The sequence below is a fragment of the Eublepharis macularius genome, chromosome 11 (genome assembly GCF_028583425.1).
Source record: "Eublepharis macularius isolate TG4126 chromosome 11, MPM_Emac_v1.0, whole genome shotgun sequence".
In the NCBI taxonomy this organism is placed as follows: domain Eukaryota; kingdom Metazoa; phylum Chordata; class Lepidosauria; order Squamata; family Eublepharidae; genus Eublepharis; species Eublepharis macularius.
The window spans coordinates 71549650-71575474 of NC_072800.1; the positions used below are offsets into that span (position 1 = coordinate 71549650).

Here is a 25825-nt window from a genome sequence, read left to right on the forward strand (position 1 = left end):
ACTTTACTTGGATATTGGACCACATAGTGCAAAGTTAATGGCACTGATCCAGGGAGATCTGTTGCATTCATGCACATGCACACACACAACTAACCATCCAGCTCGCAACTGCTATCATTTGTTCACTCCATTTTAATGAAGAATCTTGAAACTGCCAACAAGCTATGCATTTCAGTGTTCCCGTGATGCCTACCACCTTTTTCAGATTTGTTTTGTGTGTGTGTTTTTAAAGAGAAACATGGCAATTCTAGAACCGTTGTTAATTATCAACAGTGCTCAATTTTGTGGTGAGATTATTATATTTTGCTTTATAGCCAAAGCCACTCATTTAAAGTGCTAAAACTATAAGGGGATTTTTGAGGGGAAATGCTCCAGGACAGTGTTCTGGCAGCTCTAGGATCTGCCCACGTGACTCCTTCCTCCTTTGGCCCTGCGGGCTCTGCAGAGGAGGCTAAACTGCTTTGAGTTCATTCTGCTTTCTTGAGTGAGTGAGTGAGTGAGTGAGTGAGAGACAGAGAGAGAGAGCAGACACTGCTTGGGGCTGGCGCGGGCTCTGGAGAAGGCTAAGAAGCTTTTGAGTTCATTCTGCTCTCTTTGCATTACTCTGTGAGTGAGAGACAGAGAGCAAGCTGGGGCCCAGTGCGGGCTCTGAAGAGGAGGGATGCTGCTTTAAGTAAATTCTGCTCTTTTCGGGGGGTGGGGCAGTGGTGCTCTGTGTGTGTGTGTGTGTGTGTGTGTGTGTGTGCTGCTTTGAGTTCATTCTGTTTTATTTTTATTCAGGGGTGGGTGGGGCTGTGTGTGTATGTGTGCTGTTTTGAGTTCATTCTGCTTTCTTTTAATGGGGGTGGGGTGGGGCTGTGCATGTGTGTGTGTGTGTGTTGCTTTCATTCTTTTGTTGACTGAAGTTGACATTGTTAGGGTTCCCACAGATTTTGAATACAGATTGGTTCTGTGTTAGTTAAATACATCAGTTATGGTTATTTGTATTAGTTAAAATATCAGTTATGGTTATTCCAATTTTATGCTAGGAATGGATAGCTGTGTCCAAGTCACAGAAGGCTTTCATCAATGTATTCATCAGCATATAGGTGTTCTTATGTCTTAATAGCTGTAACTCAAATGGTTCTCCCTACCCTCAGCTGATTAACATCATTGAAATTACAGTGGACATACGAGTGTTAAGGAAGTTTTTATGAATATTGTTTGTCTGAGACTGGAATATTTATGAGCATTTCACAATGTCACAATAGCTTAGCAATTGGTAAGGTAGAGTTGGCAGACAACAACAAAAAAAGCCATTTTAAACTAAGTACAGATCTAATGCAGCTAAAATTGAGTATCTAATTTTGAAATGCTCCAGTAAAGCAAAACCCTCCCTGAAAATTTGAAAATTCAATATTCATTAGATTAGGAATTTCAGACTGTGGAATTTTGAGAAAGAATTTGGAATTTTTTCCCCCTACGCTGGCAGGGGGAATCTGTTAGAATTTAGATTTGTGAGATGGGTTTTGGATTTTTAGAGGCCCCTCCTTCTTGCATATTTTAAAATATGATTCCAAAGAAATGAAATATTTGGGAAAGGGAATGGAAGATTTCACTTTTTGTAAAGAAAACAGAAAGGAAAAAACCCTTTCTCATAATAGTGTGATTTTCCAAGCTTACTAACGTTTATCTCGTCGTAATGCATTGTGCTGGGTTTCAGGAAGCGGTGTCACTTCCAGGAGTGATGTCACTTCTGGAAGTGACATCATCATGCATGTCTGGGAGCGCGCATGTGATAATAGATAGTTCCACCACCTCTTTTCCCAGAAAAAAAGCCCTGTCCCCCCCCCCCCCAAATTTCAGTCAGCACAGGAGAGCTGCTTTTTATACTCCATTACCAATGCTCCTATATGATCTAGGGACTGGAAATATTAATGTTTAGTGCAACAAAAATTAATTATTGGCAACTGCTCACTACTGTTGGCAGTGCGAGTCCAGGCAGAATAGCTCACACAAGAACACAAATCCCAGGCAGGATGCTCTGGAGTATGTAGGCAGAAATTTAAGCACAACTGCCCTCAGCTTGCTGGCCTCCAAGAAACTAAATGAAGTTAGCTGTAATTTCTTTAAGTATTTAGATGTGGAACATTCCTTCAATTACCAGACTGATGTCTAGCCACAAAAACGACAAAATGCTGTTATTGTAGTTCTCATTTAGTTGTTTCCCACATACTTGTTATTCTGCACGTCTGTCTCAAACAAGTGCTTGGAAATAAAAGTGTACTCAACGCCGTCACTTTCTTGGCTTCTTCTCGCTCTTGTGGTGTCTGGTTTTGATAGAGAATTAAAAACTAGTTCACATAAGGAAAAAAAAAACCAAGAAGGCCCTGTACCATTTGGTGCTAATCACCACCACTCTGTCAAGATGTTCACAGACCCCACCTCCAGAGCACACAGTGAGGTCAGATCTTAAGATTTGTCTACTTTCTTGCCTCCTTATACATGGCTCCTCACAACACAAGGAAATTATCCCATAGTTATCTAAACTACACTAATCCTAATATTACAACTCCTTTAGTTAGCTTAAGGGTCTCTAACAGCTAGCTCGTGAGTTACCAATAGCTCACCAGCTGCTGCAGAGTAGCTCAAGTAGAATGTGATCCCAGAAAGATATGCCCTAGGTATTTAAAAATGTTTTTACTTCACAGGATTTTCCTGTGTGCTGCTTACCTGAAAACTCAGTAACATGCTGGGGTGGGAAGTGCACAGGATATTTTTCATTACTCAGAAAAAGCCCTCATTAACTAAAAGCCTGGTGATTCCTGCTTTAGTGGTTTAAATATCCAAGGAGTGGGAGTTAGCAGAGTATACAAACCCATTCAATGAACATAATTCTCTCTTAAAAATTAAAGACTTACATTCTATGACTACTTCTGTTTTCACATTTATCTTTAAACATAATCTAATAACTCTAATTACTAAATATAGTTTTGAATGTAAATTACTTCATGAAAAACTGCATTTCCCCCCAAGATTTTACATTGTACAAGAAATTCTATTTTTGTGTCCTCTGAGTATACTCATACAATGTTCACTGAAACACATTACCATATACATTCCCACAAATGAGTTATTCATGCCATTTTGTGACATGATAAAATCATTTCAAACTTGAGAAAATTTGTTGAAGCCAAGTGCACTAATTCCACTTCTTCCCACTTTGAAATATCCTTATTTCAGTAACGTAGAAAAAGTAAATTTTTGACCTCATTATAGAGACTGGCATGGATCCTGCCACTCTCCTCAGCAAAGTCTGAAGACTTCCTTTAGCCTAAGGAGTCTTCCTCTAACTTGTAGCTCTTCTCTCAAAGGGAAGAGTCACTTAAGTTGGAGGAAGACTTTAAATATTGCTGAGCAAAGTGTTGGGATACGTGCCACTATATACAGGGTGTCCACACATAAAACTTTATAACTTTGAGTAAGTACAGCTTATTACATAACGTCATACTTTTTTTTGCATATGGTGCAATTCTCTAAGTTTATTACAGCAAAAAATGTGTGTGTTCTGGGGATCTGAAAAGCCTCATATTTGTGTGAGAGATGGAACGTGACACTGAGCTAACCTGGAGTTACAGTATTGACTTGATATCCTCTGCGGAACAGGGGGTTGAGGGAGGTACATGTTGAAGTGAAATTTGGATAACTGTATGTAAAAATACATTTTAAAATTAATTTTGCATACGTTCTATTCAATAACGCCAATTTTATTACTATATGTGTTTTCATTCAATATTTATTGTGATTCGAAGTTGTAAAAGTTTCATATGGACTCTGCATTTTAGAAATAAAATGTACAATCAAATGTTACAGCACACTGTTGCCTTCTATACAGTTGTGTAACCTCTATAAAAGTTTGCTAATTTCACACACCTAAAATTGTGAATATATGACAAACTTGTTAGAATCAAGAAATTATATAATGCGTTTAATTTAGGAAAGTACAGTTTAGATTCCCATGTTATGTTTCGATGCCTGAGATTTGCAACTATTCGGGAGAAATATCTTAGAAATATTCTGCAACGGGTGGCAGGGAGGTCAGAGCAAGATAAATTGGTGCTGCTGCTAGCAGATAAGGATAAATGGATTACAATGCAAGTGGCAAAGTTTGTAACATCGGTAAACAAAATATGGAAGTAAGTTTTATTTTACTTGAAGGTATTAATAAGTTCCCTTTAGTAGTATTATATTATACTACATGCTGTTATGGATTTTATGGTTTTAAAGATCTTGATGGAGTTTTGTCAATTTTGGTTTAAATTTTATGATGTAGTAATTTGTATTAATAATATTGTACTTTTCTTGTTATTTGCTATGGCTGTGATGAAGCAATAAAGTATTGATTGATTGACTGATTGAGATTAACATTCAATGTTTCAACAGTAAAATAATCAGTGATTGTATAAACAATGTTAAATCTTACAATTTAATCAGATTTGAGCAAGTCACTATTTCAGGCATAGGCACTTTCTGACAATGGCATCTGGCTTACATCTATTCAGGAGGTTGTGCTAGTACACTTTATCTTGTCTTGCCTATTAAACTTAGATATACAGATCCAAAGATTTAAGCTACTAATCAAAATTAAATGCTTCCTCATGACTGAAGTGAAGATAGGTAAAGATGCCATTTGTTACCGCTCATCAATCTCTGAAGACATACTAGGAATAAGTTGCTTGCTTTGTGAGTTATCCCACTGTGCAAATAAGGTTTATTTACTTCTACCACAGTGCCTGCCAAACTTTTTCAGAAATGTGCTTCCAAGATTTAACTCTATTATGTACAAAAAAGAGATGCAACCTCACAAACCCATTCTGTGCCTCAGAACGGTTTCTCTTCAGTTAAGTAATGAACAGGCAGTCAGCAGCAGTAGAAAGGCAGATAAGAGTACAGGCCTACTTCATAACAAGCCCAGATATTCTCCTTCTCTTGCCTGGGAGGAGTATAAACATCTGCTGCCTTTGACACTTGTGGCACAGGTTGAATAGCTATGTTCTACCATGCTGGTAGAATACATTTCTCCATTTCCTATCTCCCATGTAGACTTTAAATGAGAACTCAATGTTCTAAAATATTTGGCAATTTACAGCAACAGTATCAACCTTATGCTAAGAAAAACACTCCAAAGAAAAACAGCCAATTTAAATTTTTAATCAAGAAGGCGAATACTCTTAAAAAGTAACTTAATATGGATGTGCATATCCAAGCTTAAATGTGTTGACCTTATGCCAACTTAAGCAAAATTCAACAGATACATTAAGAACTTACAAAACAGATTTTCACTTACGTGGCACGGTTACACCGTAATGCTGTGTATCACTGATCAACAATTTCCTTTTCAGTTCATTCAGTCCTACACCCACAGGACCTGAAAGTTTAAACACATTTTAATCAAATATCCTTCTTTGATTACCAACACTACCACATACTATGTTCAGATGAGAAATTTGAGAGGCTATTCCAGACACATAACACCAAGAAAACATTTGTAATGGAATAATCCCAACATCATCAGTATTCACTATGCAGATATAAGAGACTGCCAAAAGCTTGAAATCATGTGACTTGTGGGATTCACTGACTCTGGCTCTACACTATCTGTGAAATGAAAATTTTGTTGCCTTTTTTGTCAAAAGAAAAAAAAACAAAAACCTGACATGCCTGGAGAGCTGACCAAAGTAAAAAAACAAAAAAAAAAACAATTTGGACAGAACAAGATTAAAGGGTTCTCTAAAGAATCAGAAATATCTTTCTTCTCATACATTTACAATGCTATCTAAGAAGAGTTACTGCAGTCTAAGATCATTGACTGTGCTGTAAACATCTCAATTCCTTAAAGTATAAGTAGGAATTTCGTGAGATTTCATCTAGATGTTAACAGCATTCTGCCATAAAAAGCTAGTGTATTCCTCTGCTACTGGGGTATGATACACTATTATACCTTTATTCTGCCTGCCTTCCAAGAATCATAGGACTACATAAAATAGTTATCTTTTCTCCACAACAACCCTGTGAGGTAGATCAAGCTGAGAGACTGATGGGAATTTATGGTTGAGAGAATATGTAAACCTAGGTCTACTTGTGTCATGTTTGACTGTGCCCATTCATCCATGCCAATATTAATTTTGCTGTTTAGATGCTTAGTTGCCAGTTATTGGAAGCCTGGTGTAACTCCATTTCCTGTTGCTAGTGTTCTAGTGGATTCTCAAATGTTCCCAGGTGGCTGTCTGTTTACAACTTTGAACCTTTCTTCCGGACTATGACATGTCTTCTCTCTCCGTGGCATGATAGCACAAATATGCACAATGTTCTCACACAGAAAGAACAACAATGAAATGTTTGGGCATTGGGAGGGGGAAGGAAAGTCGGGTAGAAAAGGGATATGTTGTTCCCATGTTGCCATTCTTGTCAAACTTCTACTAGAACTACTTAGTTGCTTACCTTACTCCTAAGTATACCTTTGGACCTGAATATGGAAAAGATCTGATTTCTGAATAAAAGTCATTTAATCAAGGACCTGTGTCTTGCTATAATGAACCAGGGATCTGTCTGCCGTATTCTGTCATCCAGAGCCTGGCATTTGACAAGAATCTCTTTTTTCCTCTGTACCTGCAATCCCGGGATCATAGCTACCATCTTCACATCGTCAGAGCCAGACTTGGGGCTACCAGCGCCAGAGGGCCCCTCAAACCAGCAGGGACCAGGTGCAACCCCGGAAGGGGCTTCCATGGAGTTAGTATCTGTGACCCACACCCAATTGGACTTTTTAATGGACGATAACATCTTGGCCATGAGGGGACTCAATGTGACAGGGACCCTCCTGATGTACCATGAACTGGGAGCGATCCCTAAAGCCGGGTCCAAGTACTACCAATGGACCTTGCCAGCCCCGCGTGAGTGGAACCCACGAAGGTCTACGATGGCAGAGGAGGGGACCCAACGCCGTGGCACGGTATATTTTTGGCATTCCCTGGAACTAGAAATCTATGTTGGAGAACCAGTGGTGCAGCCAGTCGCTGCTCCAGGAGCACACGAGGGATGGAGCTTGAGGCAAGGGACTGAAGGGCCCCGCTCCTTAAGAGAGACACCGGAGTTACAACTGTTGGGGAACCCTGAACTACCCCTGAAAGTGCTGCGGAACGCAGTGGATCTACAGTCGGCCCACTAACTCGGTGGGAACCGGGAGCTGCTGCTGGGCCAATCAACCAGGAATGGGGCCAGACGCTGCCGCTCCCTATGACAACACAAATGGTGCTGGAGAATGTACAAATACAGAGGAACCATGGCTTAACCCCTGAAACCAAATACGCTGTAGGGTTTTACTCCGTAGTGAGTGGGATGGGACCCTTGGAGTCTAGCAATTTGGAGGGAGCAGCTGAGACCGCTGCAGAAACACTGCAGACAGAAAGGGATGGAATGCACCCAACCCGAGAGGAGTTAGCTCGTGCTGTGAGGAGACAACAAGAATGGGAATGGCACCTACTTAACGAACGAGGAAATGTAAGCGCGCCAGAGATGCTAGCCAGGTCAATAACTGGAATGAATGAGGAGGCAGAGTTGTCCGCTATCTCAACACGGAAGGGGGACCAGGCGTGGACCATGCAGCGGGGAAGGAGAGGAGCAAGTCTGATGACTCCTGAGCAGTTCACAGATGATCAAAAAGTTCCTATCCCCAAGCCAGTCTCAGTAACAACTACAGGAATGGGAGGAAGGAGTATCCTACCACGTTCCCAACTAGCACAAAGCATACCACCTCAGGGAGCACGAGCGGTAACAGATGGGAGAGCACAACTGTTGACAGTTTCCCAAGCCTTGAAAGGCGCTGGGGCTCCAACAATGGAGGTGAGAGCGCAAGCGACCTTACCGAGCCAGCTTCCTGTAATGGCATCCCTGAGTTCCAAGTTACCACTCCAGGAGGGACCTCAATCAAGAAGGGCCCTGCAGGCCGTGCCCAAGCCATCCGTGAGAGGCGCAGGAACGCCTGGCACCACAACAGGGAGGAGAGCACTACGGAGCCTACCTGTGCAAGCCCAAGCAAGCACAGGAGCAACGGTTGCAACTAGTGGGCTGAGGATGGCCCCACCAAGCCAACCACAGAGAACCCCCATTGTTGTCCCAACTGGGGCAGGAGGACAAGTGGGACAGAGCCAAGCGGGAGGGCCCCAGGTAAATGTTGCCCGGGGGATGCACTCGGGACCCTGGCAAGGAGGAGGTCCCCCAGTTACTGTCCCACAGAGAGAACCAGGAATCCCAGCACAAGCTCTTCAGCCGCAACCTGGAGGGATTCTGAAAGCCGCCCCACTGAACTTTGTACCACTGGGTCAACCCTATTACAGAGGGGTTCTGCAAGTTGTTCCAATGGGTGTGCGTACAAACGGAGGCCACCAGATACCTCTGGGGGCACAGGGACATTGGCATCCCAACCCCTGGGGGGGCCCTGTTCCTGCAAGCCATGCCACAAGTGGTCCCTCAAGCTGGAGCTCCGGCACCGGGATGGCCACAAGGTTTGCCCCAGGGGTGGTTCAAGTTGGAAGCCACCTTTGATGGAAACCCTCGAAATATTGGTTTCTTTTTAGTGCAAGCCATGGAATTTTTCCTCGACTGGGGACATTTATTTCCATCAGAGCCAAGTCGGGTGAGTCACCTGGGATCCCAGATTATAGGGGCGGCTGCAGAATGGTATGTAACTCTACATAATATGGGAGTGCCTGAGCTACAGGATTTAAACGTGTTTGCCAATGTGCTTAGAGCTCAATATGATGACCCACTTGAAGGAGAAAGAGCCCGAACAAAGCTCAGAACCATTAAACAGGGGTCCAAAGCTGTCAGAGACTATGCTGCTGAATTCAGACAGCTAGCATCCAAAGTGCTGGGCTACCATGAGGAAGTAAAAATCAAACTGTTTTATAATGGATTAAATGCTGATTTGCTGGATAGAGCACTAATGCAAGATGACCCCCAAACTCTATTGGGTTGGATCCAATTAGTATGTGAGGTTGAGAATAGAATCCAAGTAGTAAAACTGGTTAGAATGCAGCAGCAAGCTGGGGCAAGGAGGTCAACCCAGGGGGACCGAAGACATACGCTAGGTCTCAGAGCCCCTATTCCTCCTACTGGGAGAGAAGCTTGATGGAGACAGGGATTATGTCTGAACTGTGGAAGTAGGGGACATTTTGCTACGCAGTGCCCTGAGAGAGCGGTACCAGGGGGAAGAACTAGAATGTACCTAAACCTAAGGTTCCCCCCCAAACCGCCGAGCCGAAGAGGAGGTACCAAAAGGGGAAAACCCGAGACCAGGTTGGAGGTTGAGGATACCCCTGCAGTTACTGAAAGACCCCCATCCAAGGAAGCTGAGGAGGGTCTCACTTCCCCAGCAGGAAACGAGGAAGACCTGCCGTAAGAGGGTTCCGATGGCAGGTCTCTAAAGAGTCCAAAATCCCAAAGGTGAGAGAAAGAGAGGACATATTGTTTATGCCGGTGCCTTTACTAAACCCAAGGAGGGGAACTCATATGCGGGTGCAAGCATTAATAGACTCTGGATGTTCACGAGATTTAATCTCGCCAGTGCTAGTAAATGGACTGGGCTTAGAAGTAACAGAACTCAAAGACCCTATAGTGTTTAAACAAATGCATGGGTCTAGTATGCAACCTGCACAGCTTCAAACCAAACCTACAGCTACTGGAATGGGAGACCATTGGGAGAATCGGACCTATGTAGTTAGTGATGTAGCCAAATACCCCTTGGTGCTGGGAAGTCAGTGGCTATGGGATCACGATCCATATATCAAATGGTCCACAGGAATGGTAGTCTTTAACGGCGATCGTTGTGCAAAACATGCTTGAACTAAAGTGTGGGGGAAGGAGGCACCCTCCCCCTTAGAAACTGTACTGTTAACTTCAGGAAAGGAAGGGGGCGTCCCCTTGGAGTACCATAATTTAAAGCAAGTGTTTGATGGAAAAGAAGCAAATGAACTACCCGCCCCCCCCTAGAAAAACGGACTGTGCTATTGAACTCATTCCAGGAGAAAAATTGCCTAAAGGTAAATTGTATTCAATGAGCCCTGCTGAGAGGAAGGAACTTAGAGCCTTCATTGATAAAAACTTGGAGTAGGGATTCATCCGCCCCACCAGCTCTGCCTATGCGGCGCCTGTGTTATTCTGAAAAAAGGATGGGGGGGTTAAGACTGGATTTACGGGGTCTAAATGCGGTCTCAGTGTCAAATGCATACCCCATACCCTTGATTAGAGACTTGCTCAGTGTGGTGGCGCAGGGGAATATTTTTTTCGAAATTGGATTTAAAAGAAGCTTACTTCCGGGTGAGAATAAGGGAGGGGGATGAATAGAAAACAGCATTCAATACGCCCCTTGGCCAATTTGAGTACCTCGTCATGCCGTTCGGGCTCCAAGGGGCCCCAGGTGTATTTATGAACTTCATCAATTAAGTATTATACCTGTACAAAGGTGTTGTTGTTTACCTAGGTGACATGTTGATCTATTCTGCTGATAAAAAATCACATGTGGAGATGATCCGAAAAATGCTGACCACTTTAAGGAAACAAACTGCTAGTGAAATTGTCTAAATGTGAGTTTCATAAGGAGGAACTGGATTTCTTGGGGTACTGAACTGCTCCCCAGGGATTGAAAATGGACCCGGCAAAAATCCAAGCCATAGTGGGGTGGGAGGCCCCCAAAACAAGAAGACAATTGCAGTCATTCCTAGGGTTTGCTAACTTTTATAGACCCTTTATTGAGAACTTTGCTCAAATTGCTCTCCCCTTAACAGACTTACTAAAAATGAAGGGGAAAGGGGAGCAAGGGAAAAAGCCTAGTGCTAAGTTAAATTGGACGGCAGAGTGCCAGGAAGCTTTTGAAAACTTAAAAAAGCTGTTTGTTTCTGAACCGGTGCTGCAGCACCCAGATGAGAACAAGAAGTTCATGGTGCAAGTTGATGCCAGCGACACGGCAGTGGGAGGAGTGCTCTTACAGCCAAATAGTGAGGGGAAACTGCACCCTTGTGCATATCTTTCTAAGAAATTCTCTGAGACTGAACGCAACTGGAGTGTGTGGGAGAATCTTTTGCTGTAAAATTAGCCCTTGAAACCTGGAGACATTGGCTAGAAGGGGCCAAAGTGCCTTTCGAAGTGTGGACTGATCACAAAAATTTAGAGGCATAATGCACCCCCTGGAGATTAAATGCCAAACAATTAAGGTGGGTGGAGTTTTTCTCTAAATTTAACTTTACTTTAAATGATCTCCCCGGGCGGTCAAACTTCTTAGTGGATGCCCGTTTGCACATGCTCCAGCATGAAAGCCAGAGGGAGGAGATAATTGATACAGTTTTTTCACCAGCTCAATTGGGGGGAGCGGTGACAACACATAGTCAAGCAGCAAAAATGCAAAACTGCTCGAAACCCGATCTCTCCGAGTGGGGAGATCACTCTGTGCACCACAATACCTACAGCCAAAAAACTAGCCAGCTTGTTCTTAAAGCATATAGTGAAATTGCACTTGTTTCCTGAGGTGATCTCAGACGGGGCCACAATTCGTTGCCAACTTCTGGCGGGAGCTTCTTCAACTCACAGGGATTAAACAAGGATTAAGCTCCACCTACCATCCACAGACTGACGGACAGTCAGAACGTACAAATCAGGTGCTTGAACAAGTCCTGAGATGTTACATTACCAATAGGACGACTGGTTGGATTTCCTTGATTTTGCCGAATATGTGTATAACAACTCAGTACATTCCTCAACAGGAGCTACACCATTTAAAATAGTACATGGAGTCCTCACAGGGAGGAGACCTGGAGGAATGGTGGACTAAGTTAGTTTCCCAATGGGGAATCATTCAAAACACTTCGGACAAAGCCAAAAAGCATTACAAAAAGTTTGCTGATAAACACCGCTCAGAGGAGTGGGAGCTGAAACCAGGGGACTTTGTATATGTATCCACCAAAAACATAAAAGGGGAACAACCTAGTAAAAGACTTGGATGGAAATATTTAGGTCCTTTTCCTGTAAAGAAAGTAATAAATAACGTGACTGTAGAAGCTGAACTTCCAAAGAGCTTGAAACAAACCTATCCTGTATTCCACTTCAGTTTATTAAAGAGGGCTCCTCCTAGAAATCAGTGGTATCCTGAAAAGGGACCCCCTCACCCCATGTTAGTAGATGGACATGTGCACTATGAAATAGAAGAAATCCTGGATTCCAAAGTGAAACACAACAAGCTTTTTTACCTAGTCAGGTGGAAAGACTTTGATGAGGCGTACAGACAATGGGTGGAAAAATACCATATGAACGCCCCTAGACTCATCTCTAACTTCCATAGATGCTATCCTGACAAACCAGGACCTTGAAGAGGGGGAGGGCCGTTTTTGGGGAGGCAGAATGTCATGTTTGACTGTGCCCATTCATCCATGCCAATATTAATTTTGCTGTTTAGATGCTTAGTTGCCAGTTATTGGAAGCCTGGTGTAACTCCATTTCCTGTTGCCAGTGTTCTAATGGATTCTCAAACGTTCTCAGGTAGCTGTCTGTTTACAACTTTGAACCTTTCTTCAAGACTATGATATGTCTTCTCTCTCCATGACATGATAGCACAAATATGTACAATGTTCTCACACAGAAAAAACAACAATGAATTGTTTGGGCATTGGGAGGGGAAAGGAAAGTCGGGTAGAAAAGAGATGTGTTTTCCCATGTTGTCATTCTTGTCATACTTCTAGTAGAACTACTTAGTTGCTTACCTTACTCCTAAGTAGACCTTTGGACCTGAATATGGAAAAGATCTGATTTCTGAATAAAAGTCATTTAATCAAGGACCTGTGTCTTGCTATAATGAACCAAAGAAATATAAAGGAAGCACGCCAAGAATTATTATATTGCCCTATGTACAATAATACACTCAAAATTACAACAATGGGTGCAATGACAATTGTTTACAATAATCGTAAGAGCAAGAAAAGTTCAATATTTACAATAATCATAGGAGCAAGAAAAGTTTCATCAAATCCTATTGAACATTCAACAAGTAAGTGGTAATCCCGTTGCTGTTAATGCATAATGTCCCAAAGTCCGTGGAAGCTAATTGAAGGCATCCAGTAACGCTGAGTGGCAGGAACGCTGAGTGGCAACGAGCATACCGGTCCCATTCAATTTGGCTCGTTTCAGGATAAAACCTTCATCAGGCCACCAACCTATAAATTATCATTAAAAGTCCATCATAGACCATGCCACAATAACAATCATAAATACAATATCCAAATGCACTAATTAATACTCACTATTTTGATTCCAACATAATCTTAACACGTGAAGTTAACCACCAGGTACAAAGTCAATGTAAAGTCCATTCAAAGGTAAGGGGGAGATCATTCTTAAGACCATAAATACTGTCATCATTAAAAAAATCAATTAAGTGCTTTCACTGAACCATTTCATTAAACTCTGATCCTGAAAAGACCCACATCTATATATGGAGTCTACTTTTTAAAAGGGAACAGGACCAAATTGGAATCCTGAAGAACTAATGTTCTCCATTGCGAATGACCCCCCAGGCACACCAATATTTTATTCAGGTTAAAATTATATTGTTAGAAAGGGTATTTATCCTTTATATCCTTAAGAGAATTTTCGTCCCAAATACAGACCAGAGAACTCCACAGTCTGCCTAATTATCCAAGTTATTTATACACCACAATGGGTGTTGAATCAAAGACATTCATTAAAAACGGAGAAAGAATTGGTCAAAGCAAGAGATAGTGACAGCTGTCAGGGGAGCCCGTCCCTATCCGGTTTAAGTTATCACGGAAATCACAAGAAGACTGAATAGTCAATTTCAGTATTTAGACCCTGCGGAACCATGGTTTTTAATCTAAAAATCCATCTAATCTCTGCCTGCAAGAGGCGACGTTTATTCGCTCCCAATTTAGGTAACACCTCCAATACTGAAAATTTGAAGGTTTTGTCCCTCCCATGCGTCTGCCACAGATGCTGGTGGAGTGTTGTTATCTCACTACAGTTTTTAACCCGTGAAACGTGTTCCTGGATCCGCTGACGGATCGGCCGGGTAGTGCAGCCTACATATAGGAGGGGACAGGCACATTGAAGTAGGTAAACTACATTATCAGTATTACAAGTGGAGAACCCTTTTGATTGGGCTGATTGACTAGATGACGGATAATTTATATCTCTAAGGTCACAAGACAGGGCGCACACACTGCAATGTCCGCAGGGGAAATGCCCCTGCGGCAAGGATTTTTCTTCCAAAGGTATTCTAAAATCGGAATGAACTAGTAAGTCCTTTAAGTTCCTAGTGCGGCGAAATCCTATTCTTGGTGGAGACTCACATCCCGGAATCTCAAGGAGGATGTGCCAGTACTTCCTAATGATCTTAGTAATCGGGCCAGATAGAGGAGAATAGTCAATGGCCCAAGAGATGCCCGTGGTTGCAGGATCCTTCTGCCTATAAGTAAGTAATTGCGGTCGGGTCAATCCATCAGCTTTTTTCATAGCACGGGAGATCACCCAATCTGGGTATCCTCGTGCTTTAAAAGCCCTTCCCATCCTGTTTGCCTCCCTATAAAAGTCAAAGTGGAATGACGCATTCCTCTTAATGCGCATGAATTGTCCCACTGGGATGTTTTTCTTTAAGACAGGGCGATGATGGGAAGTATACTGTAAATAAGCCGCCCTATCAGTCGGCTTCCTAAAAGGTTTTACCCCCAAGGAAGTGGCAGATCGCTTAAAGACAACCACATCCAAAAAAGGCACACTCTCCAAACTGCCATGGGATGTGAACCGTATATTAGGGTCTAGGCTATTAAGCCAGCTCACAAACCCCTCAACCATCGAGGCATTCTTTATTATGCAAAAGACATCATCTATAAATCTCCTTACACAAACCAGTTGTTCGAAAAAAGGGTTATTCTCAACACTATAAATATATTTTTCCTCCAATGCGGCCATAAAGAGAATCGCAATACTCGGGGCCGCGGGGCAACCCATCGCGACTCCCTTAACCTGGAGGTAAAATTGGGATTCAAATCTAAAATAATTTTTCTCCATAATAAGATCCACAAGGTCTAGAAGAAAGCTAGTGGGGGGGAATTTTGAAGATCTCTTTTCCAAATAATGCTCAATGACGGCTCTGGCCTCATTATGAGGAATCGAGGTGTACAGTGACTGAACGTCAAGGGTGAGCAAATAAGCCCCTACAGGAATCTCCATATCTTCCACTAGTCTAATGAAGTCCGTGGTGTCTTTGATGAATGATCTAACCTCCATCACAAAGGGCTGTAAAATACTATCCAAATAAATAGCCAGTGGTTCCAAAATGGAACTACATGCAGAGACGATTGGACGACCTTGAGGGGGTCGATCAGGCTTATGAATTTTTGGTAAACAGTAAAATACAGGAGTCCGAGGGTCCTGATTATACAAGGCATGATGCATAGGCGAATCAATCAGATTATCAGCGAGTGCGTTATCTATAATAATCTTGATGATACGCTGAATTTCTGAGGTGGGATCGTGATCAATTGGAAGATAGTACTTACGATCCCCCAATTGTCTCAATACCTCCTGTCGATAATCCTCGCGATCCAGAAGTACAATCCCCCCTCCCTTATCCGCCAGTTTAATAACCACGGTGTCATCTTCCTGTAGTGACCGTAAAGCTATTTTCTCTAGCCTGGTCATATTTTGCCATTGGTTCCTAGGCTGGCCTTCCAAAAGTTCTACCTCTTTAAGTACTAATTTCTCAAAGGTCTCTAGTTGGACGTCTGAGACTGGTGGCGTAAAGGTGGATTATATATAGATGTGGGTCTTTTCAGGATCAGAGTTTAATGAAATGGTTCAGTGAATGCACTTAATTGATTTTTTTAATGATGACAGTATTTATGGTCTTAAGAATGATCTCCCCCTTACCTTTGAATGGACTTTACATTGACTTTGTACCTGGTGGTTAACTTCACGTGTTAAGATTATGTTGGAATCAAAATAGTGAGTATTAATTAGTGCATTTGGATATTGTATTTATGATTGTTATTGTGGCATGGTCTATGATGGACTTTTAATGATAATTTATAGGTTGGTGGCCTGATGAAGGTTTTATCCTGAAACGAGCCAAATTGAATGGGACCGGTATGCTCGTTGCCACTCAGCGTTCCTGCCACTCAGCGTTACTGGATGCCTTCAATTAGCTTCCACGGACTTTGGGACATTATGCATTAACAGCAACGTGATTACCACTTACTTGTTGAATGTTCAATAGGATTTGATGAAACTTTTCTTGCTCCTATGATTATTGTAAATATTGAACTTTTCTTGCTCTTACGATTATTGTAAACAATTGTCATTGCACCCATTGTTGTAATTTTGAGTGTATTATTGTACATAGGGCAATATAATAATTCTTGGCGTGCTTCCTTTATATTTCTTTGGTACAGTCTTCTTGAGGAAGCCCTTTCCCTTTTGGTGTTCGTTGTTGTTTGCTGGGCAAAATGACTGATTACAGGGATACTTTTGCCTTTTCTGTTGACGAGCGAGAAAGAATTTTGTCCATTCTTCCTTCCCTTTCGGATTGACCCGACTGCAATTACTTACTTATAGGCAGAAGGATCCTGCAACCACGGGCATCTCTTGGGCCATTGACTATTCTCCTCTATCTGGCCCGATTACTAAGATCATTAGGAAGTACTGGCACATCCTCCTTGAGATTCCGGGATGTGAGTCTCCACCAAGAATAGGATTTCGCCGCACTAGGAACTTAAAGGACTTACTAGTTCATTCCGATTTTAGAATACCTTTGGAAGAAAAATCCTTGCCGCAGGGGCATTTCCCCTGCGGACATTGCAGTGTGTGAGCCCTGTCTTGTGACCTTAGAGATATAAATTATCCGTCATCTAGTCAATCAGCCCAATCAAAAGGGTTCTCCACTTGTAATACTGATAATGTAGTTTACCTACTTCAATGTGCCTGTCCCCTCCTATATGTAGGCTGCACTACCCGGCCGATCCGTCAGCGGATCCAGGAACACGTTTCACGGGTTAAAAACTGTAGTGAGATAACAACACTCCACCAGCATCTGTGGCAGACGCATGGGAGGGACAAAACCTTCAAATTTTCAGTATTGGAGGTGTTACCTAAATTGGGAGCGAATAAACGTCGCCTCTTGCAGGCAGAGATTAGATGGATTTTTAGATTAAAAACCATGGTTCCGCAGGGTCTAAATACTGAAATTGACTATTCAGTCTTCTTGTGATTTCCGTGATAACTTAAACCGGATAGGGACGGGCTCCCCTGACAGCTGTCACTATCTCTTGCTTTGACCAATTCTTTCTCCGTTTTTAATGAATGTCTTTGATTCAACACCCATTGTGGTGTATAAATAACTTGGATAATTAGGCAGACTGTGGAGTTCTCTGGTCTGTATTTGAGACGAAAATTCTCTTAAGGATATAAAGGATAAATACCCTTTCTAACAATATAATTTTAACCTGAATAAAATATTGGTGTGCCTGGGGGGTCATTCGCAATGGAGAACATTAGTTCTTCAGGATTCCAATTTGGTCCTGTTCCCTTTTAAAAAGTAGACTCCATATATAGATGTGGGTCTTTTCAGGATCAGAGTTTAATGAAATGGTTCAGTGAAAGCACTTAATTGATTTTTTTAATGATGACAGTATTTATGGTCTTAAGAATGATCTCCCCCTTACCTTTGAATGGACTTTACATTGACTTTGTACCTGGTGGTTAACTTCACGTGTTAAGATTATGTTGGAATCAAAATAGTGAGTATTAATTAGTGCATTTGGATATTGTATTTATGATTGTTATTGTGGCATGGTCTATGATGGACTTTTAATGATAATTTATAGGTTGGTGGCCTGATGAAGGTTTTATCCTGAAACGAGCCAAATTGAATGGGACCGGTATGCTCGTTGCCACTCAGCGTTCCTGCCACTCAGCGTTACTGGATGCCTTCAATTAGCTTCCACGGACTTTGGGACATTATGCATTAACAGCAACGGGATTACCACTTACTTGTTGAATGTTCAATAGGATTTGATGAAACTTTTCTTGCTCCTATGATTATTGTAAATATTGAACTTTTCTTGCTCTTACGATTATTGTAAACAATTGTCATTGCACCCATTGTTGTAATTTTGAGTGTATTATTGTACATAGGGCAATATAATAATTCTTGGCGTGCTTCCTTTATATTTCTTTGGTACAGTCTTCTTGAGGAAGCCCTTTCCCTTTTGGTGTTCGTTCTTGCTATAATGAACCAGGGATCTGTCTGCTGTATTCTGTCATCCTGGCCAGAGTCTCTAACTAGTATACTACATTTTCTCTCACCACTAAGCCATACTGGTCACTTTTATTTTACTTACAGTTAAAAATGACTTGACATTAACTTTGAAAATCCAAGTTGTTTCTTATGCAGAAATACAAATTCAACATGAAAGCTGTGTGTGTAAAGTGCTGTCAAGTTGCAGCCAACTTACGGCAACTCCACGGGATTTTGGGTAGATCCAAACCCCCAGATAAATCCAAGAAACGTGGTTTCAACCTCCTTATTTATTTATTTATTTATTTAGACTTATATCCCCCCCTCCCCACAAATGAGCTCAGGGCGGCTCATATCATCATTAAAACACAATAAATTAATAGTCAACTTTAAAAACAGATTTAAAAACTTATATTAAAATACTCTGGCACCATTATATATAGGCTACTTTGGATACTAATAAAAAACCTGCATAAGTCATAGCTGTAGGTAAAACACATAGCCGAGGGCAGTCATAGAAGAGGTAGTGATCTTAGATAGGACACCCGCTGGTCCTCAACAAAAGGCCTGACGGATCATCTCTGTTTTACAGGCCCTGTGGAACTGTAATAGGTCCCGCAGGGCCTGGATTTCCAGCGGGAGGGTGTTCCACCAGGCTGGGGCCAGGGCAGAAAAAGCCCTGGCCCTGGTAGAGGCCAGCCAGATGTCCCTCGGGGCCGGGGACTACCAGGAGTTGTTTATCTGCAGAGCGTGGCGCCCTGCAAGAGATGTAATAGGCAGGAAAATAATGATGGGGCAGGGGGAGGGGCAGGCAAGGCCTCCAAAGAAATTTTAAAAAAATAGTTTATGCTGGATAAAAAGGGAAAGAGGTAAGCCACTGTCTTGTTTTTAACTCTTGTTTTTATGTATGTGTATTTTATTGTATTGTATTGTGTGTTTTAATTTGGTTTTAATTGTTTGAATGATGTGCTTTTGTTTTGACGGTTTTAATTTTTTTAAAAAAATTATGTTTTTTAAAAAATTTGTGAGATGCCTTCATGATGAGAGAAAAGGGGCAGGGTATAAATTTCATAAATAAAGCGATCTATTGGCCACGGGGATCCAATTTTGGGTGGAAAAACAGCATACAAATGTTTTAAATAAATACATAAATATTAATTGGTAAGACTGACAAGAAGTGAATGATTTTGCAAATTTTTTACACAGAAGTAAAAGCACTGCAAAGCAAATGACTAGGCTGTGAACTTAAACCTATATAACAAATAAATGTGTCAAGGATCAGCTTACTGCAGAAGATATGTGGAAGTCAGGAATGAGTTTCTTGGAGACTGAGAAATAACGTGACTAATCAAGGTCCTTTTAAAATAACTTATTTTACTACCAATTAAAAAGTACAAGCAAAAGTTCAGACTATGTTACAGGGAATTTACATTCTGTAAATTTAGAATAAAGTAATTTAAAATAAAGTTAGATGAAATACCTTATTGGCAGACAGTTATTTTAAATTGTGTTTTCAGTTAGTGTAGCTGAACATTTTTGCCATGACCAATTATGTGAAAATTTAATTATTTGTCCTTGTGTTTCTTGGCACTAACAGTAAAACTGTACTTCACACGTCATACTAGATACTGCTACTAGTTTACAGAAAGCTTTTAAATCTGATCATTTCTACTGTCCCCATAATAGAGCCAGTTTTTCCACTTTTTACCTAAAACATTTTTATGATGTTGGCCAGACTTAAGCTGCCCTAAATACCAAGAGAAAAACATCAAAATTAGTGAAGCCGGCAATAAATCTGTGGACTGCTTTTGTTACTGTAAAAGCACACTTTCTTCATTTGATTTATTATCACCAAAATAAAATGAAATTTCTAGATATTCCTCAGAGCCAGCATATGCGATTTTGTTATAAAAAGTCTATGTATCACACTTTTCACAGAACTCTGTTGATATAGGTGTAAAATCAACTCAACCATGTTATTACTTGCTGTGTACAACCCACAATCTTTCGCTCACAGTAGTAGGTGCCTGAACTTGTACGTTAAAGAATGACAAAGCTGTTTATTAAAAACTGATTTTAAGCACTCCCTTGGACATGAACTATATAAAAACAGCAGTTCTACAGTTCATAACAGTCCCCGATAGAGGGTCATATTTCTTCTGGTCTGCAACTTTTTAAATGGAGAAACTCTGCTAATGAAGCGTTAGCCTACATACTACTGCAAAAGAAACAAAAATGCAATGTAACAAGTACTAGAAAAAAAGTTAATATAGTTGTACTTTAACTAGAATTTATGAAAATATACTCAATAGGACAATGCACTAATAAGAGTGAGAACACACAAAAAGTGACATCAGACTCTGAGATAGCTGACTAGAGACAAGAACCCCCAGGTTGATTTTCTGAGGCATGATGGTGGAATTCCTAAAGATTCATCTTGTTAAAAACTCAGTCTAGAGGACTTGGATCCAAAGATACTCCAGTGAAATTCTCAAATTTCAAGCAGAGTCTCTGGAGCAGAAAAGGGGTATATGAAAGAATATATTCCCTTTCCCTCCTACTCTGTTCAACCTGATTTTTTCCCCCACTCTTTCAAAATTATTGCTCATTTCCCTCCAAAAGGTAATGCCCTTGAGTCTTCCAATTCATGCTCCTGTACTTCCGTGCAAACTAATATACACAGTGTGGTCTCCCATTATCTTGGAAATGAAAACTGACTACAGCTTTCAGCAGTTAAGAATGCATTGGTCAATTTCAAGTTCAACACCATGAGAGAGAAATGTTTATTAATTTGGAAAACCAGAATGCCAAGTTTGTCTCACTATTCACTGAAACTTCCATAGATCAGGATACAAGTCAATGAGCAGTCTTCAGACAGGAAGGGGGGAGGAGAGGACCCAGTTTTATGATGAAATGTGATTACTGTCTGATTTTGAAATCGTCCCTATACTTATGTATTGTGTCGAGTTCTGAGACTATGATGAGCTTAGCTATAGAGACACCGTAATTCTACTGGAAAGAAGAATAGCACAGAGCAGTGAACAGTTCATTCCACCATTACAGATGGATACTAGTCCCTTTGACACCATTTCTAAGTTACAATGGAATGATTCTGGATATTTTGAAAACCCAACAAGGGGAATAACAAAAATCTTAAAATATTGTGAAGAAAAAGGTAACATGAATATAAAACACATCAGTAATGTTTGGAGGATTATTTGCTATGATGTTACATTCTTAAGCTTCACTACTGGTGAAATACTAGATGAGTATTCCCTTGAGTCATAGAAATAGTAGAAAAGCAACATCCTAAAACTTTAAAGGAAGCACAATTGATGAAGTCTGACTCCTTTGCTGAAACACCTTAATAAGAAATCCCTGGATTAAGACTGCAGTTGTGTTTGGGAATTACTGGCTCCAGAGTCGGTTGAGACCATTTACAAAGCAAGAGTCTGCAGATAGAACACAGCTACTTAGCTTCCATGTAAGAAGACAGGATTCCTTTTTATGGGAAACTGAGAAGTGATACAAACATTAGCTTTTTAAGAAACTGAACCTCAGTAATGCAGTGTTCTCTATGCTAACTTTTAAACTCATATTTTTCCTCTTCAATGATCAGAAGACTTTGAACTAGCAAAGGGAATGATTGTAGCTGCAGATAACTTTCACATTAGAAGAGCAGGGTATCAGCTACCTCTTCTTTTGGACCCTTACAGTCGGAAGATAGCCTTCTCCTTCCCTTACTGTTTACATATAGTGAATCCTCATGTAATCTGACCAACCCAACTAGGTAAACTTTTATCAACCCATTATTTTTAGCTAGCCATTATCTGTCATTGCCACAACTATTATGAATCCTCTGAAGTGCACTGAGGATGTACCTGCATGTTAGCCTGTCACCATTACAAGCTGGAAGACAAAATTGTCATGTCTGCACCCATCCATGCCATTATTTTCAGCTGATGCGTTGCCATGAACCATTGTACTGTGCTGAACCATTGTTCTATGCTGTGTCTTGATATCATATTGCTGATGCCATAACTTGCCTTGTATTCTCAGGCCTGCTGTAATCAGAATGTCTTCTCTCTTTGTGTTTTGAAGCTCAGTGACTCTGACCTTGCAAACCTGCTAGTTCTCAGGGGAAAGAAGAATACCGTGTTTCATTCTAAATCTGTTGCCTCTCTCCTTTGTCTAGAGGAAGCATGTAAACTATTTAGGGAGTTCTCAGAACTTCGTGCCAAAAGTTATGTTTTCCTGTTGGGAGGGGGGATGTGTACTTGGGACCTATATGAACCATAGTTTTTACAGACCTTGTTATTCCTGTCAACTTCTGATCAACCTGTGGACGTATCTATGAACAGGATTTGATTCCTTGAATAAAGCCTTTTAAACCAAGACCATGGAATGCTTGCTGTGAGGGTACAGGGATCTATCTGGCATTGCCTGTCATCCATAGACCTGACATTTTGACAGGAAATCCTTTCTTAATTCCTCTGTACCTGTTACCTTTGGAGGATGGCTATCGGCTTCACATTGTCAAAGCCAGACCCAGGGCCCACGGAGCCAGAGGACTCAACTAACCACCCAGTCTTTCGGCTGGGACCAAATGCAACCCCCTGGAAGGACTCCTAGAGAATTGGGAGCAATCCCTAAAAAGGGGGCCACTCATCTTACATGGACAACTCTCCCAAACCCTCGGCAATGGGCACGCAGACCCTGGGAGGAGAAAGCAAGGCACAGAGGAGTACTGTTTGGACACTGCCTGGAATCGTGGGGCTGTCAAATGTTTCTCTGGAGCCTCAGTTGCTCTCAATCATCAAGGAATACTGTTTGGATGCTGCCTGGAATCGACGGAGCTGTCAAACGTTTCGCTGGAGCCTCAGCTGCTCTCAATCATCAAGGACGAGTTGGGGGTAGAGCCGATGGGGGACTTCTCATTTGGAACTTCCCAAAACACCTTGAGAACGAGCAATTGCCGGGACAAGAGTGAAACAGACTTGTGGTGGGATGATGAGCTTGGATACTATGTAAGCTCCCCACTATGGATGTACAGTTATTTACCATGGGGACTTGAACCGCCTCCGGACATTCCTTTAAAAGGGGGGGGACCCCGAGTTAAGCCAAAAGGATCATAAGTGATGGAAGAGCCTTTGCCAAGGGAGCCTGTTCCTCGCCCGGGATTTGCCAGAGCCGGAGGATGGGGCTGAACTTCAAGGAGAGGATCGTTTGGATTACCTCAGTGAACAACTTCACATGATGAGATACGAAGTACTGGCATTAACGGGACTCACGAGGGGTTGGATGAGAGGCGCTACGGATACCCAGCGTACTCTAACCCAAATGGATTTACAAATACCAGGGGGGCCTGGATTACCCACGAGGAACGGGCAGGACTTATTGGATTTCCCAGGTAATGATAGCACCTACACCATGGTTGAGTCAGGCGCTGCTTCCGGGCTAGTAAACCGATCTGGGGGCCAGACGCAGCAAGATGCGCCTTCCAAGATGTACACAGTTCTCCCGACAATGGCGGGACAAACTGCACACGTGGTACAGGAGATGATGAACCTGCCGGTAGGATCGGCTATGAGACCCCGTGAGGAATGCGTGAGAAATGAGAAATATCCTGTGAGAAATATCTGAAACTGAATGCAATTGGAGTGTATGGGAGAAGGAAGCTTCTGCTGTAAAATTTGTGCTTGCCACCTGGCAGCACTGGTTGGAGGGGGCTAAATTTCCTTTTGAATTGTGGACTGATCACAAAAATCTAGAAGCGTTGCGCACCCCCCCATAGATTAAGCATCAAACAGTTAAGGTGGGTGGATTTCTTTTCCAAGTTCAACTTTACGTTGAAGTACCTCCCCAGCTGATCAGATTTCTTAGTGGATGTGCTCTCGTGCATGCCCCAACATGACAGCCAGAGGGAGGAGATAATTGATACAGTTTTTTCACCAGCTCAACTGGGAGGAGCACTGACAACACACAGCCAAGTTGCAAAAATACAAAACAGCCCAAAATGTGATCTCTCTGAATGGGGAGAGCGAGTTAAAGCTGAAACAGAAAAAGTGGGGGGGGGGGAGAGAATTGCCCAAAGCTGGTCTGAAACAAGGAGAAGATGGGAACTGGTACTGAATGGACAAATTATACATTCCAGCTAGCCTGAGAAAAGAAGTATCACAACAGTGCCATGATGCAAAGCTTGCTGGACATTTTGGGTACCTCAAAACCCTACATCTAGTACAGAGACAATTCTGGTGGCCAGCTATAAGAAAAGATGTGTCTCTATATGTAGCTTCATGCCCAGTGTGTATAATGGGGAAAAACCCCTGGACTGTTGCAACCCTTACAGACCCCTCCTAGACCATAGGCTGTGATTTCAATGGACTTTATCACAGATCTTCCCCCCTCGAAAGGATATACAGTCGTTTTAGTAGTGGTGGATTTGTTTTCAAAACAAGCTCATTTTGTTCCATGTACTACAATCCCTACAGCTAAAAAAATGGCCAGCCTTTTCATGAAACATGTGGTCAGACTGCACTCTTTTCCTAATAAGGTAAAATCCAACAGGGGTCCACAGTTCACTGCTAACTTCTGGCAGGAGCTTCTCAAAATTGCTGGAATTGAACAGGGACTTAGCTCTGCCTATCATCCCAAGAATGACAGGCAATCAGAATGCACAAATGAAGTGCTAGAACAGTTTTTAAGGTGTTACATTAACTATCAACAAGATGATTGGATTGATTTTCTTCATTTCACTGAATATGCGTATAACAACTCAATACACAGCTCTATAGGAGCTTCTCCTTTTAAAATAGTGCAAGGCTATGAGGGAACAGTCTTCCCATTTACAACAACTCCTAACTCCTGACAACCAGGAAATTTGGGAGAATGGTGGAGTCAACTGACTTCCCAATGGGAAATTATACAAAAGACTCTGAACAAAGCAAAAGAGGATTATAAAAAGTTTGTTGACAGAAAACGTTCTGAACAATGGACACTGCAACCAGGAGATTTTGTGTACATCTCCACAAAAAATATAAAAGGGGAGCAACCAAGCAAAAAGCTAGAATGGAGATACCTAGGACCGTTTCCTATTAAGAAATTAATCAATGAAGTGACTGTTGAAATAGAACTCCCCAAGAACTTAAGACAAATCCATCCTGTATTCCACTTCATCCTTCTGAAAAAGGCTCCCCCACCTGACCAATGGCATCCAGAAGAGGGAGCCCCTCATCTAATGCTACTGGATGGACAAGTTCACTATGAAGTAAAAGAAATCCTAGACTCTAAAATAAAGCACAACAAGCTTTATTATTTAGTGAGGTGGACTTTGATGAATCCTTTAGAGAACGGGTGGAACACTAACACATGAATGCTCCCAGACACATCTCAAGCTTTCATAAACGTTATCCTGATAAACCTGGACCTGGGTAAAAGGGAGAGGTCCAATTTGGGGGGGGGGGCAGAAATGCCATGTCTGCACCTCTCCAT

General features: G+C 41.7%; 1 protein-coding gene across 5 annotated transcripts in view; it reads right to left on the reverse strand.

Moving 5' to 3' along the window:
* The window catches only part of MPP7 (MAGUK p55 scaffold protein 7), a 162936-nt gene that overhangs the window by 14475 nt on the left and 122636 nt on the right, over positions 1–25825 (reverse strand). For all 5 annotated transcript variants that reach the window (XR_008597834.1, XM_054991352.1, XM_054991353.1 and 2 more), the window contains 2 exons: positions 5327–5407; positions 2216–2309 (listed from right to left, as the gene is read on the reverse strand). Coding sequence is in view for 4 of the 5 variants with exons in the window: in XM_054991352.1 (XP_054847327.1) it covers positions 2216–2309; positions 5327–5407 (175 nt within the window). In the remaining variant the exon portion in view is untranslated. The remainder of the gene's footprint in view (positions 1–2215; positions 2310–5326; positions 5408–25825) is intronic.